The sequence below is a fragment of the Gymnoscopelus braueri genome (assembly GCF_963280865.1).
Source record: "Gymnoscopelus braueri genome assembly, chromosome: 18".
Taxonomy (NCBI): Eukaryota; Metazoa; Chordata; class Actinopteri; order Myctophiformes; family Myctophidae; genus Gymnoscopelus; species Gymnoscopelus braueri.
The window spans coordinates 19,647,107-19,662,660 of record NC_137618.1 but is presented as its reverse complement, the minus strand read 5'-3'; the positions used below and the strand labels follow the sequence as shown (position 1 = coordinate 19,662,660).

The following is a 15,554-nucleotide window of genomic DNA, read 5'->3' as shown; positions in this document are numbered from 1 at the left end:
CTGTGTATATAGGGCTGAATGAAGATGCGTCAGCATTTTGGTGCCTAATGTCCCCTCTCAGTGTCCGTACCTTTATTCACCCAGTCAGCATTGGCCTCGACACCCTGTGTGTGTGTGTGTGTGTGTGTGTGTGTGTGTGTGTGTGTGTGTGTGTGTGTGTGTGTGTGTGTGTGTGTGTGTGTGTGTGTGTGTGTGCGAGCGCGTGTGTGTGCGTGTGTGTGTGTGTGTGATGCTAGACTATAAATCAGTCATCTGAAGATCCTTGACAGAGCATTGTATCGTCTGGGTGTGAAAATGCTGTCTGTGCAGTGCACACAGCATTACAAAGAAATACATGTTTTTAAAACAGTTTAATACTGTACATTTTCCCACTTCCATCCATCTATCCATCCATCCATCCGTCCATCCTCTTATCTTACCATCTCTCACCCCTTGAATACCTTTGTTTGTCCATTCCTCCCTCATCCACTTGACATCTTCATTCACTCCCTCCTGTCACTTTCTCCCTAAATCTCTCCCTCCCTCCCTCCCCTCCTCTCTCCCCCCCATCGGTATTGCCTCGTTCCTTCTCTCCCCAGGGTGTGTCTGAGAAAGTCATCACATTTAGACAGGCCAATTTATGCTCTTTGTGCAAATGGAACATTATGGCGCGCTTACAGTGAGGGTCTGGTGTGTGTGTGTGTGTGTGCGTGTGCGTGCGTGCGTGTGCGTTTGGCAGAATGTGTGGTTTCGGTGCTCAGGGGCCCTACACTAAGGAATGAGAATTTGGAAGAACAAAAAAACTCCTTTTGAGCCAAACGGAGAGCGAATGTGTGTGCATATGCATGTCCACGCGCGCACGTAAAGGTAAACACATGCCATATATTATGTATTGGAAGAGCAAATGTACACACAGATATGTAATAATGTATACATGCATTGCTGCTTTCTCTGTCAGATGTACATGGCCCATCCTGCGACATGTGTGTACGCATCTGTCTTACATCTGTAGGATACATCCAAGGGACACGGCCACTGAAGACTCTCTCTCTCTCGCACGCACGCACGCACGCACGCACACACACACACACACACACACACGCACACACGCACACACAAAGCTCCCTTTCAGACATCTGTAATCCAGCTCAGAGAGCGAGGTATTGTCACACAACGTGATGGTGATTTGTGTGATCTGTAATGTATTTGATAATGCCGTTAAATGGCTGCACCGAAACCAGATGGAACACATGGAAAAACACGTCCGCTCACATAAACCACAGAGGGAGAGAGAGCGAACTGTCCCGGGAACCAACCCGTGTGTTGTACCGTAGGTACTGTACCGGTTTACGAGACCAAAAAGGCACACATTGACTCGATGCAAACACCCGCGGAGCGAGAGGAAGAGAGACACAGAGAGAGTGATGAGGAGGGAGAGTGGAAGTGACAGCGGTTGGGAGGAGGGAGGGGCGGAGAGAGATTCCCACGAGCAACAGCCTTTTACTTGTTTTAACCAATTTAAACCTGGCATCCATGTTTTGAGCATGAAAACTTTCAAAGAAAAATGTAATTCGTTTTTTGCATATTCTATTGTTTTCCCAAAATAGCTAAAACAGTGGATCTACAAGCGATAACACGGCACATTGTGAGCTTGTAAATCGGCAATTTTTTAAATATTTTTATTTATTTATTTAAACATTTATGGAAGTATAGAATAGGGCTTAAGACTTTAAATTACAAATCAATGATGGCAATAAAGTCTCTCTCCTCCTTTTGGGAGGAAAGTATATTATTTCTTTACCTTGGCCCGTTTATAATTTTTCATTTGTTTCCGATCTCTTGATTTCTTTCGAGGTTTCAGACATATCAGCTTCTGTTCCGTTTAATCGTACAGAGACTATATGCTTCCCTCTTTTGACTGGCAGTTCATAGTTTGAGTTTGACTGGAATTGTGTTCATCTGTGGAGGTCATGAAGGCAACTTCACTCGCCAAAGCATTTTGTACTGGGACGCCTTTGCTACAAAACTGTGATTCACAGTTTGACAGCAGCCCCTGTATTCTGTAGCAACCCATTTAGACCTGGAAAGCCTATATGTTTGTTATACCTTTCAATCCGGGAAAGCATCTGTGTCATTTTAGTTGTTACTATATTATCGTCAATGTCGAGCACAAACCTTGTATCTAAGTTTGTTTTTTTGTAAATTAAAGCCCTACTTCATCACACAAGAGTGTCGCATAAGAGCAGTGCTGACCGATGCGAGGCGTTGTGCACTTGTAGATCCGCTATTTTCACTAAATCGTTCTTTTTAAATAATAATAAAAAAGGAACGGTTTTGGACATACAAGGTTTCCACCAGACAACAACGATATATATAACAGCCTCAGGTCTTAATGGGTTAATGTGTTTCTGATGACCCGGAGGAGAGGGGGACCCTCTCTGGAAGAGCGACACCTTGTCTGAGTTTGCCTCGGCCCGGGTCGTGGGGCCTGGAGGACTAGTGAACAAGCCTCAGCTCCTTTTTAGAGGTATTCTGTACCACTTGACTTCAACGAGGTGTACAACATGTCATCCAATAGGGCCTCTTATACAACACGCTGCAGGCTGGGTGGCGGGGGCCATTACGGCTCTGGAGCCCTGCCAAGGAAAACCTACTGCTAACGTCTTCATCGGGGAGGAAAGGGGGCAGAGAGAGAGGGAGGGAGAGAGAGAGAGACAGACAGACAGACAGACAGACAGACAGACAGACAGACAGACAGAGAAATAAAGAGAAAGCTTAAACGGAACATCAGAGTGACAGAAGGTGTCAGTTTCAGGTCAACCAGTGAAGCGGAGGCAGAGATGAGCTGAGGGAGAGCAGGAAAGGTGGATGCCGTGGGGAGATGGATCACACATGGAAGGAAGGGAGGGAGGGAGGGAGTAAGGAGAGGAGAGAGGCTCATAGGGGAACGACTGAGCGAGAGATGGGAGGGAGCCAGGGAGCAAACGTTCACAGGGGAGCCAGGCAGGGAGCAAATGAAGGAAGGATGGAGGGAGGGAGGGAGAGGACAGGAGAGGAGAGGAGAGGAGAGGAAGAATAATGAGAGTAGCAGAGACGGGTGTTGACCACAAATCCCTGCGGACAGATCTGAGGGCCCGCAAACACACTCTCTGGCGCGATGCCACCAGAGAGAGAGACAGAGAGAGGGAGAGAGAATAAAAAGGAAGAGAACAGAGAGAGAGAGAGAGAAACAGGGAGAGGTGAAGGAAAAATGGGAGCCAGGGCGAGGTCAATGTACAGTAGGAGAGAGAGAGAGACAGAGAAGGGTAAAGAGGAGACATTATGAGGATACTTTATGTGTCGTCTTTCTGAGATGAATGGACTTTGTCACACACACACACACACACACACACACACACACACACACACACACACACACACACACACACACACACACTTTGCAAACTTTTGGGGACATAACATTGAATTGACTTGCATTCATTTCACACTAATCTTAACTGTAACCGATCTAAACCTTAGCCTAAACTTAAGACAGATACAGATACATGCCTATAACCCTAACTCTCAAATCAAATTGGGGACACCAGTGTTGTCCCCAGGTAACTGTTTGGGATTACACACATACAGTACACACACATTCAACCACACTAAAGGTGCTTGCACACTGCATGATTTTGGTCTTATAAAATGACATCTCATACTGTACAATGTTAAAGAGGTAACATCTTTACTGTGGGAGTAGAATTGAGTTTACCTGTCAGATTGCGCAACGTAACTATAACGTACGTGTACGCTGATGTATGCCAGGGCAATATATAACCTTGAGAAAAACAAAACAAAAACAGGAACAGTCTTGTGCAATCTTGACTTGGCAGGAGAGGAAAACATGCCATGCCGATTCTCCAAAGAGAGCTGATAATATCTCCTGACATATTTCATGAAACTGTCTGCACTCTGCACATGAAGTAGCAGATGATTGATTATCTGTGATTAACACATGAAAATGCTAACATTGCCACGGTATTTTTTTCCATTAAAAGTAGTAGATTCTGTTAACAAAACAACCTCCATGTTATCTGTTACATAGCGGTCTCACATTGACAATCATCCAGGCACCAGCCACACACATTTTGAACATTGACAGAATTCTGTCGTATCTTTGGATGGTGTGGATCTGCTCATAAACAGCTGTCCCTTCACCATGTCACACTAAACTACCCAAGAATGACAAAGGTGGACATTTTGTTTGGGGACGACACAAACACAACTTATACAGTGTGTGTGTGTGGTCACTTAAAAACACACAAGTCGGCGCGCTTTGACTCGGCTGTCAAAGACAGTCTGCCTCCCCAAAGCCCCCCTGCTGGGGGAGTGCACCGCGAAACACACACGGCCAGTCTCCCCATCCGTTGGGAGCGTGTGTGTCCTAGTGTGATGAAATGAGAGGAGATGGAGGGAAGGGGGCAGTTTACTATTTTATAACTCTACACCGCACACACACACATGCACAGACACACGGAAACAGACACAGCACGGACATTTGAATAATTCAGTGTGTCTGTGCTGGCCCTCGCAGAGATGTGACTGACTGTGTCCCACTGGCTCAGAACAGGACCTCACACAAAGCCACAAACACACACACAGCTACAAACACAACTCACTAACTTGCCCATAGACAAAGCATAATTATACACATATGCACATTATCTCTCTCTGTGGCCTATACTGTAAACAGTATACTGTATACCTTCATTATCACCATTAAAGTAGCTTCTATCTCTCTCTCTCTCTCTCTCAAAAAAACACACACACACACACACACACACACACACACACACACACACACACACACACACACACACACACACACACACACACACACACACACACACACACACACACACACACACACACACACACACACACACACAAGCAGGTGCAGGGGGAAATTAATTTGAATGTAGTTGTGCTGAAGACAGACAAACTAGTTAAGCTACCTTAAAGGCCAAATTAAAGCTTAACCCATACACAGGTGCAGAACGGCACAGGTGTGTGTGTGTGTGTGTGGGGAAGATTACATTTTGTAGCACAATGAAACATGGGTGGATGTCTAGCTGTCGTGTGTTGAATGTTGTGCGTTGCTAAAACAGTGCTGTGCTGTAGGAGGTGGTGGTGGTCACATTCTGTTGGTGCCGTTTAGTGTCCCTGGAGCTCCGGTACTGGTGCATTGTGTTGACACAATCGCTGTGACACGCGCACACACACACACACACACACACACACACACACACACACACACACACACACACACACACACACACACACACACACACACACACACACACACACACACACACACACACACACACACACACACACACACACACACACACACACAGCATACACCACAGAACTGGTGCTGTTCTTTTGTAGTGCAATGGATGCTACCCTAACCGTCCACAGAAAACGTGTCGACTGTTATTACACACACAAACACACGCATACCACTTTGCCAAGCCCTCCATTGTTACTCAGTGTGTACGTGCTTGTGCGTGAGTGGCTCTGCATGCGTGTGTGTGCGCGTGTGCGTGCGTACACGTGCACGCGTGCGTACACGTGCACGCGTGCATGTGTGTAAAGGTGAGCATCGGTTCATTGCACATGATTCCTGGCATTGACTTACTTCATCACTTAACACCGGTAGCAACACCTGACCTGGACAGATACCATCTCATCTCCTCTCTCTCTCGCTCTCTCTCTCTCTCTCTCAACTGTTTGTCTGTTTTCTCTTCCTCGCTCATTCTTGTTCAGTCTCCCTTCTCCGTCTCACACACGGCATAACCTGAGCCCTTCGCAGGTGTTGTCCATTAGTAGATTAGTGTTGATGCTCTTCACAGCGAGTCTAGCAGCTGTTAACACTGTCTCCAGGTATCCCCTTACAGTGCTCTCACAGTGTGTATTCACACACAACAGCCCGAGACCAGGAGGTCAGGTCACTTTCGGTCCAATCAATTTCAAATGTAAACAGGCTCGGTAATTCCATTCGCTAACGACCGGTGATTTATTCTCAATGACCTGCCGTTAATGTATGGTCTGCTGTTTGACTGTCTGCTCTTGCACAGTCCAGCTGCGCTCCGTCTGAGTCTCGTACTGTGTATTCCATGGTATAGGCCTTAATGGTTCAGCCGCTGCACCGTGACGGCCAAAGCAAACTCTTTGTATAAACCACTCTTTCTCAACTTGGGGTCCAGGGACCCCTAGGTGTCCTTGAGGGGGTTCCAGGGACGTCCCCAGCCAGCAAAACGAGGAACAGTTTAAACAATTAAGCCCTATTTTATTTTCGAAACAATGTTGACAAATCTTCTCTTTTGGGCGGTCCCTGGTACAAAACCTATTCAGATGAGGCTTAGTGGCCAAATGCATATCAATTTGGGGGTCCTTGATGTGAAAATGTTTGAACCACTGATAAAAAAATACTTTCAGATTCAGGTTTCAGGTTGTTACCTCCACCACTGTGATATCAATTGTGTGTCCATCTGCTTGTCTGTATGTTTGTTGGCAGGATATCTTGGATTTGCACAGGCTGTTAGGAATTGATTTGCACAGGCTGAGGAAGGCCAAAAGGGGACGTGGCCTGTCACCAAAACACACATAACTTCTGAGCAGACTAAAATAACACCACAATGTTTTGAATAAAGTAAGACATGATTAACTGGGCACATGCATCAACAGCTTATAGTGGCCAAAAGATGATCCTGTTGATGCCGATTCTTAGGATTCAGATGATTTTTTTATCCGTATTATCTGGATTTAGATTATTTTGATGCAGATTACCTGGATTCAGATACTTTTGATCTGGATTATTTTGGATATAGATGCCTTTGAGTTGTTTTCTGTGGTAATGCATGTGAAAGGTTTCTCTGCTCTGCTGCCTATACTGGCCCTGATAAGCCTGGTTTATACTTAAGTCGCACGCCTGGTGTTGCATGCCGTAAATAGCAGATACTGTACAAGCTTGTAGATCTGCTATTTACTGAGCACGACACCGGCAAGCAACTGAGTATAACTGAGACTATGGCTGCGTCACTATCAAAGGCTTTTTGATGCATTCCTTTAAGTCCACTGGAGGGATCAGTGAGGGTTCATGTCAAAGTGTAGGGCATAGAGGGTCCGTGTTTGACAGCAGTAGGAAACACTACTGAGTGACCTGTAACACAGCCAGTTATAGCGTGAGCGGAGATTCAAGAGATATGGGCTGTGTGTCAATGAACTGCATACAACTCTCTCTCACTCACACACACACACACACACACGCGCGTACATGCTACACCGTGTCAGACTATGGGTGAGTGTGTCTCAGGGAATGTTCTAGTACGTACCAGGGGAAATCAGCCTTAACCCCACATACCCCCCCCCCCCTCACGGCCCCAGCCCAACTCTCCCAAAGTCCCTCAGAGCGAGATTTCATAATTACACTTTACACACACACGCACACACACACACACACACACACACACATGAACACACTTGTAATTACGGTCACAATCCCATTAAGTCTTTCGGAGCCTTTAGGCATTTTTCTATCATCTTACTGCCTCCCCGATTTTGCCGGTATCAAGGGCACTTGTAAAGGGCATCGGTCCAGCGGCGCTGACTTTGTTGCGAGGTCTAGCCCCCGCCGTGAGACAGGGGTCACGGGTTCCAATCCCCCCACCGGCCCCACTGGTCATGTCTGGGCTCTCAGCGGGATGGAAAACCCCTTCGCCCTTCATCCTGTCACCTCTGTAAGGGTTCTGATTTTGGATGTGGAAGAGGGAGGTGTGTGAGTGTGAACACACACACGCGCGCGCGGGACACATGAGGGGAGGCCGACGAATGAGTACCCAAGCAAATAATTGCGAGGCCTTTGGCTCTATTTTGTAGGATTTGCCGCCTTGTTGCAAATAATCAGCTTGGTACTCATATTATGTTGAGCACTGGTGTGAGAATAACAGAGAGAGAGAGACTTTAGACTTTAGTATTTAACCACTTAAGCCCTATATCGTCTCTGTCGGGTGGAAACCTCATATGTCCAAAGCTGTTATTTTTCAGGATTCAAATTCAAAAACAGCAAAAGTAGCAGATCTACAAGCTTCGCGACGCGCTTCGAGCTTCTTTTGATGATTTTGTGTAATGCTATGTTTAAAAAAAAGTGTAAAAACTGTGTTTTTACACAAAAAGTTAGAATATGGAGATAAGACGTTTCAGCCCGACAGCGATGATATACATTGTCATACAACGAATAGCGAAAATAGCCGATCTAGGTGCACCGTGATGCGTTGTGAGCTTGTAGATCAGCAATTTTCACTACTTTGAAATGTGCTTTTTTAATTATGAAAATATTCTCGTAAATGTTTTCCTATAATGAGACGCCCCAAAAATAGGGACGCCAGGTTTAAAGTACTGTTAATAAAAGATTTTGGAACTTTGAAGCCTCACGAGAGAGAGAGAGAGAGAGTGAACGAGACAGAGAGAGCATCTGTAGACAGTGAGCGACAGGGAGGGCCAGGCATCTTCAAACGTCAAGGTGTTGAGAAAGCAGACGAGAGGAGGAGGAGGAGAGAGGAAGAGGGATGGAGAGGCAAATGGACCCCCGCTGTGTGTCTCCGTGGGGGGGGTCCAACAGAGATGACAGGCACAGAGACAGATACAGTCAGCTAGGCACAGATAAGGATGGCTGGGTGTCAAGAGAGTGCTTGTGGCTGTGTGTGCGTGTGCGTGTGCGTGTGCGTGTGTGTGTGTGTGTGCGCGCACGTGTGTGAACTTGTGTGTAATTTCATTTTTTATCTGTAGGTGTATTTTCAAAAGTAACTGCGTATGAGCGTGTGTGTGTGTGTGTGTGTGTGTGTGTGTGTGTGTGTGTGTGTGTGTGTGTGTGTGTGTGTGTGTGTGTGTGTGTGTGTGTAGATGGCAGGAGTATATAGGCTGTGATGAATGTGCAGTGTGTGTGCGTGTGTGTGCGTGTGCGTGTGTGTGTTTGCACTGGTTACTGGTTATGTCAAAAGGACGTGAGAATTGGGTACTCTCCCACACACTTACACCCATGATATATTACACAATGCCTGGCCTCGGATCCTGTGTGTGTGTGTGTGTGTGTGTGTGTGTGTGTGTGTGTGTGTGTGTGTGTGTGTGTGTGTGTGTGTGTGTGGTGAACTTTTCCCCTCATCTTTTCCTTTGTGGATAGATAAATCCAGCCTCTTGTCGACATATATGTGTGTATGCGTTTGCGTTCTCCCTGGTAGATCAAAGACAGGCTCACTGAAGCCCCCAATGCGCCGCACATAAAAAAAAACACACAACATAAACATCAAAGCAGCAATCTAAATCTGTTTAGAATATCGTCTCTGTTGGGTGAAACCTTAAACGTCCAAAACTGTTACTTTTCAGGACACAGGACAAGCTCAAAGCTTTCGAGCTTGTAGATCTGCTACTTTTGATACTTTTGTGTGACGCTGTAGGATGTTAAGTAGGGCGTTAATTTAAGAAAAAAAAAGGAATATGGAGAAGACGTCTCTGCCCCGACAGCAACGATATCTGATCTCTCTTCTCTCTCTCTCTAGGTGTTCCATGCCAACACGGACCCCACAGAGGTGGTCCTGAACCGGATCCCCCAGCCGGTGCTGGCTCGCTTCGTGAGGATCAGACCCCAGACCTGGAAGAACGGCATCGCTCTGCGCTTCGAACTCTACGGCTGTCAGATCACTGGTAAGGAGGAGCTAAAGACCCCCGCCTGATGCTTTGCTTTAGAAACTGCTTAAACCAGTGTTTCTCAAACTTTTGCGTGCCGTGGACCCCCATCTGAATTTTTTTTGTGCCAGGGACCCCCAGAAGAGAAGACTTATGTTAAAAATGTGAGCATATCTGCTATTTTGAAATAGCCAAAGTAACACATTTTGCTGGGGACCCCACTTTGAGAACCACTGGCTTAAACCCCTGCATTTGAAATCTGATTAAACACTTCCTTTTGCCCCATTTATAAAAACCCTGAGTGGCTGAACTAAAAGGGTTCTATGAATCTGGAGTATAGACTTTCCGTTGGAGACTGGACCAGGTTTTGCTCAAATCTAACTCTGGGGCCCTTGAGAGTTGAGACCTATACTCTTAAGAAAACTTATGAGCTCATGTCATTGTGGGAACTCAGCAAATGTTGGTCCGCGAGCCTTGTGGGTCACGACCCATAAGGTTAAAAAAATAATTAACAGGCTTTCTTCCTCTCTCTCTCTCTCTCTCTCTCTCTCTCTCTCTCTCTCTCTCTCTCTCTCTCTCTTTCTCCATGTAATCCAACATGACCCATCCATGAAGAACATAAGAGAGCTTTGGATGTGATTATTAGGGTTCCCTTAGATCTGACTAAGATCAACATACAGTACATATTACATACACATCGTTGCTGTCGGGTGGAAACCTATTATGTCCATAACCGTTCATTAAAAAAAAAAAAAAAAAAAAAATAGTGAAAATGTACAATGTTGTGAGCTTGTACATCTGCTATTTTCACTACTTTTGCATAATGACACCCTTGTATGATGATGAAGTAGGGAATTCATTTACGAAAAAAACAAACGGTTGAAATATGGAGATACAAGGTTTCTTCCTGACAGCAACGATACGCCTAGAAGCTAGTGGTAATCTTTTTACCCCTCTATGTCCCTCTCGCTCCCACTACAGTACAGTGACCTCGTCTTAGCCCCAGTTTTTCCCCTCACCTCTTTCTCTCTTCTCTTTATTCTCTCAATTTCTCTCTCTCTCTCTCACACACACACACAAACAGTAATATAATAACGTCGGTGTGATGTGTGGGTGATTACATCAGAGAGAGTAACAGGCTCTCGGCTTTCATCTGCAGCCCAGGCAAACAAACACAATTTCCAGCAGCATAATCAGCTCAATACTATAAATAGATAAAACCTAATTAGGCTGTCTGCAATTGTCTCTGCGCGCTGCGCGCGTGTGCGTGTGTGTGTGTGTGTTGTGTGATGGTCAGCGTGTGTGTGTGTGTGTGCGTGTGTGTGTGTGTGTGTGTGTGCTCGCGTGTGTGTGCGTGCGTCCGTGTCCTACTACACTGTACCATTATTAGGTTAGAGGCTCTCTGTGCTGCCATTGAGGGGACAGATATGCTCTTATCGCCGAGGCCGATTTCAGCACCCACACAAATCACGATCACAATGAAGCTATACACTGCTCTCTGTGTGTGTGTGTGTGTGTGTGTGTGTGTGTGTGTGTGTGTGTGTGTGTGTGTGTGTGTGTGTGTGTGTGTGAGAGAGAGAGAGAGAGAGAGAAAGAAGTTCTGTGTCTCTGTTGTGCCACAGGTGATGATCAACTGTATTTCAACCCCCCAAATTGGTCTATGGACTGTCTGATTCTAGTATGGTATTGAAACCACCTGTCATAGAGCATTGGTTCTCAAAGTGGTGTCCAGGGACCACCAGGGGTCCTTGAGGGGGTTCCAGGGGGTCTCCAGCAAAATTAGTTAATATAGCATCACAATAATTGTAATCACATAAACCATATTTAATACTTTGGCTATTCAAAAATAGCAGATATACAAGCTCATAGCACGTCGTTTGAGCTTGTACAGAGGAACACACAATTCCTCACAGATCAATGTATGGTTGCCTCCACCGGAGCATGAATGTAGTAAATAATGTCACAGGCTTTAGGAGAACGCCTGAGGTTTTCCTGGACGCCCTCATACTGCAGAGTGGTCGGTGTTTCTGCTGCTAAACAAGTTTCAGCCAAAAAAACATACACACAGCTAGACACCTGCATGTCTGCTTTCTTATCCTTCCCTTTCATTCTTTCATTAATTATTTCATTCTTTCATTCATTCATTCAAAGAAATCACACTTTTAAAGACTTAATCCCTACAGTGGACAGGAGGAGTTCACCAAGGCTCTATACTAGGTCCCTTCCTGTTTTCACTCTGCACTCAATATCTTAGCCAGAAATACCCTATCTTCCATCTCACAATGTGTAGTGAGATGGAAGATCGGCTATTTTCACTGAAACTATGTTTAATCTCGTCTTTGTCTCTCTCTCTCTCTCCACCTCTCTATTGTTTCTTACAGTCTTCCATCCATCATTCCTCCTGATATTGTCTATATCCGTCTCTCCACCTCTCTTTTTCTCGTACCTCCCTCTTATTCTGTCAATTCAGTATTATGCTCCTTTTCCTTTTCTCACTCTGTCCCTCTTTCTCTCATTTCAGCTTTCTGTTTTTCTCTCTCTCTCTCTCCAATTGTGTCTGGATACACTCTGGTCATGACTTCTCCATAATTCTCTCTCTCTCTCTCTCTCTCTCTCTCTCTCTCTCTCTCTCTCTCTCTCTCTCTCTCTCTCTCTCTCTCTCTCTCTCTCCATTCCTGTCTCCTTCCCATGCTGTTAAATCTGCTGGTGTCTGTCCATCACCCCATCCCTCGCTCCCTCCCTCCCTCCCTCCGCCTCCCTCTCTCCACCTCCGTCCCTCTGCCCCTCCCTCTCTCCACCTCCCTCCCTCCCTCTCCCTCTCTCCACCCCTCTCTCTCCACCTCTCTCTCTCTCTGCTCTCCCGTAATCTCATTCCACCTCAGGCCTTCAACGCCAATCAATCTTTTATTTTTAGCACCTTTATTATTTTTCCCACTCTTTGAGTGTGTGTGTGTGTGTGTGTGTGTGTGTGTGTGTGTGTGTTTCTCTGTATACATGTGTGTTTCTGTGTGTACATGTGTGGCTGTGGGCATTTGTGCGTGCATGTGTGTGTGTGTGTGTGTGTGTGTGTGTGTGTGTGTGTGTGTGTGTGTGTGTGTGTGTGTGTGTGTGTGTGAGAGTGCGTGCGTGCGTGATAAGGCTAGGTGGAACCTCAGTAGAATACTTCTGCAGCTTTTATATCCCATGTTATCGGGAAGAGCGCAGTGGGAGTGTGTGTGCATGTGTGGGCTAAACTTCAGAGCCAGTGTGTGGGGTGCTGCAAGACCTTGACTACTTTTGTGTGGCTGTGAATGTGCACATCACTGTGGCTTTGTGTATGTAGAGTGCAGTACTTGGTGTGAGTGTGTGTTATGCGCGAGAGAGGTCCAAGTCAAGGGCTCTTGTGCTGGTGTGTGATATCTATCTATTTCTGTGCCTGTGATCTTGAAAGCTGATATTCTCACAAACTCCCACTATACTCATATATATAAAAGAAAATAAAAAATGCTGGATTGAAGGCACAGATAGATAGATAGATAGATAGATAGATAGATAGATAGATAGATAGATAGATAGATAGATAGAAAAAAAGAAACCACCTAATATCTCCTTTTTTGTATCAACATAACTCTAGGAACATTAAATAAAATATGACTGTAGGACAAGTCAAACCAAAACATCACAGCATAGAGTTCCTTAATATCCAGTAGAATTGGTTCATGACCAGTTCCGTTGCATTTGCAGCAGCAGATTGTTCTAGAAATCGTAGAGCCGTTACTGCTCTTGTTGTTGTTGTCGTCGTCGGTGACGATTCATTATTTACCATGCTGTGATGTCACAGCATTAAACTTTCATCTCCGTCGAGGCCCTGAGAATGTCACCGTCAATCATCGTCAACCCTCAATGTCACTCTGCTGTCTTTCTCTCTGGTGACCTGTCTCTCTCTCTCTCTCTCTCTCGCTCTCTCTAATGCCATCCCGCGTGTCCCACGTTATACCCTCCCTCATGCCTTCAACCGTATCTCCATTTTATTTGACCTCTTACTCCTCCTCACCTCTTCTCTTTGTCATTTAACCCTGTGTCATGTTTGTCACCTCCCACCTTTTCTTCTCGTGACCCCTCTACTTTCCTCCGCTCATCTCTCTCGCTCTCTCTCTTTATCCATGTCTATCTTCATCTTATCACTTTCCCTCCTTTTGCCCTTCTTTATTTCAAGGGGTGCAAATACCCAAAAAAAGCATTTCTGCCACTGCACATCAAATAAAACCTTGCCTTGTTCCAACTTATGCTTCGATGTCCAAAGAAACTGAAAGAAATACAAATATGTTGATTTGTAACGTCTTACTGGACTGTAGTGTTGACACCGTGGTTTTCTGACTGTGAGATATGGGAAGACTTTCATTCCATTATGGCATATCCATCATTTTGGGTGGGGCGGGGGGGAAATGGGGACGCCGTTTCATTGCAAGATTAATTTAGGAAATGAAAAGGAAACAGGAAAAGTTATTAGCCATTTAAAAACCAGCAAAACAAAACAATAACATCCTGTCCCAAATAGCCTACTTTTGTATTTTATCCAAATATTTTGATTTCTAACATACTGGAAACGGCTCATTTACAGAAAGTCAACCAATTCTTCTAGTACAGTTATCCCTAACAACTCTCTCTCCCTCTCTCTCTCTGTGCCCCCTTGCCCTCTCCAGACGCCCCCTGTTCGGAGCTACAGGGCATGCTGTCTGGTCTAGTGGCAGACTCCCAGATCTCTGCCTCGTCCATGAGGGACATCCACGGCTCCATGGGAGCGGCCAGGCTGGTGGCCAGTCGTTCAGGCTGGTTCCCCAACCCAACGCAGCCCGTGGCGGGCGAGGAGTGGCTACAGGTAACAATGTCATCATCCATGTTATTAGTCATTATACTGTTTTTGAGTTACAAGCCCCCAAAAAAACGCAACTCGCAACTATCAATATTTACAAGCGACTTTACAGAAAAACAAGGCCAAAGTCGCTTATACTAAACGGACATGGCAACACTGTTTGGCATCCTTGCTGGAGAGAGAGCAGGGAAAGTAAAGGTCACTAGTTTGTACCCCAGCCACAATGCATCATTGGCAGTGGTCTGTTAGCCCGCGCCGCTCTGTGATTAGCTGATAAATGACTTCCAGGCATTTATCAGGACATTTACTGAAGCTAGCAGGCGATTAGCCTCGTCACGTTGGCCCGGCGTCTTTATAGAGCGAGCGAAAGACGGCTGAAACCTTGTTCCCGCGTTCCCAGGTGGACCTCGGGGTGCCAAAGACGGTGCGCGGCATCATTACCCAGGGTGCCCGGGGGCTGGAGGGCAGCACCAGCGCCGAGAACAGAGCCTTCGTCAGGAAGTACAAGCTGGCGCACAGCCTGACGGGCAAGGAGTGGACCTACATCACAGACAGCAAGACTGGATACGCAAAGGTAAGAGATGTAACACACACATGCACACACACACACACACACACACACACACACACACATTCACCAAACGCACGCACGCACGCACACACACACACACACACACACACACACACACACACACACACACACACACACACACACACACACACACACACACACACACACACACACACACACACACACACACGTACGTACGTACACAAACACAAGCGCACACACACACACCCATTCACAGTCACTCATATCAGTTTCCATTTTTCTGTTTATTTATAACTGTCTTTCAACCAACCCCCCCCCCCCCCACACACTGTTTCTTCATCCTAGTCTGTCGCTCAACCATGTCAATTTCAGAGGGAAGCAAAGCCAATTTATTACAGTCTCTGCTCTGATGATCGTTCAGTATAATCACCACACTTCTCTCTG

At 45.9% G+C, this 15,554-nt stretch overlaps 1 protein-coding gene across 5 annotated transcripts in view; it reads left to right on the top strand.

Moving 5' to 3' along the window:
* nrp2b (neuropilin 2b) overlaps window positions 1–15,554 on the top strand; it is a 140,823-nt gene that overhangs the window by 73,969 nt on the left and 51,300 nt on the right. For all 5 annotated transcript variants that reach the window (XM_080412823.1, XM_080412821.1, XM_080412822.1 and 2 more), the window contains exons 8-10: window positions 9,579–9,723; window positions 14,388–14,563; window positions 14,958–15,131. In XM_080412823.1, the coding sequence (XP_080268949.1) occupies window positions 9,579–9,723; window positions 14,388–14,563; window positions 14,958–15,131 (495 nt within the window). The remainder of the gene's footprint in view (window positions 1–9,578; window positions 9,724–14,387; window positions 14,564–14,957; window positions 15,132–15,554) is intronic.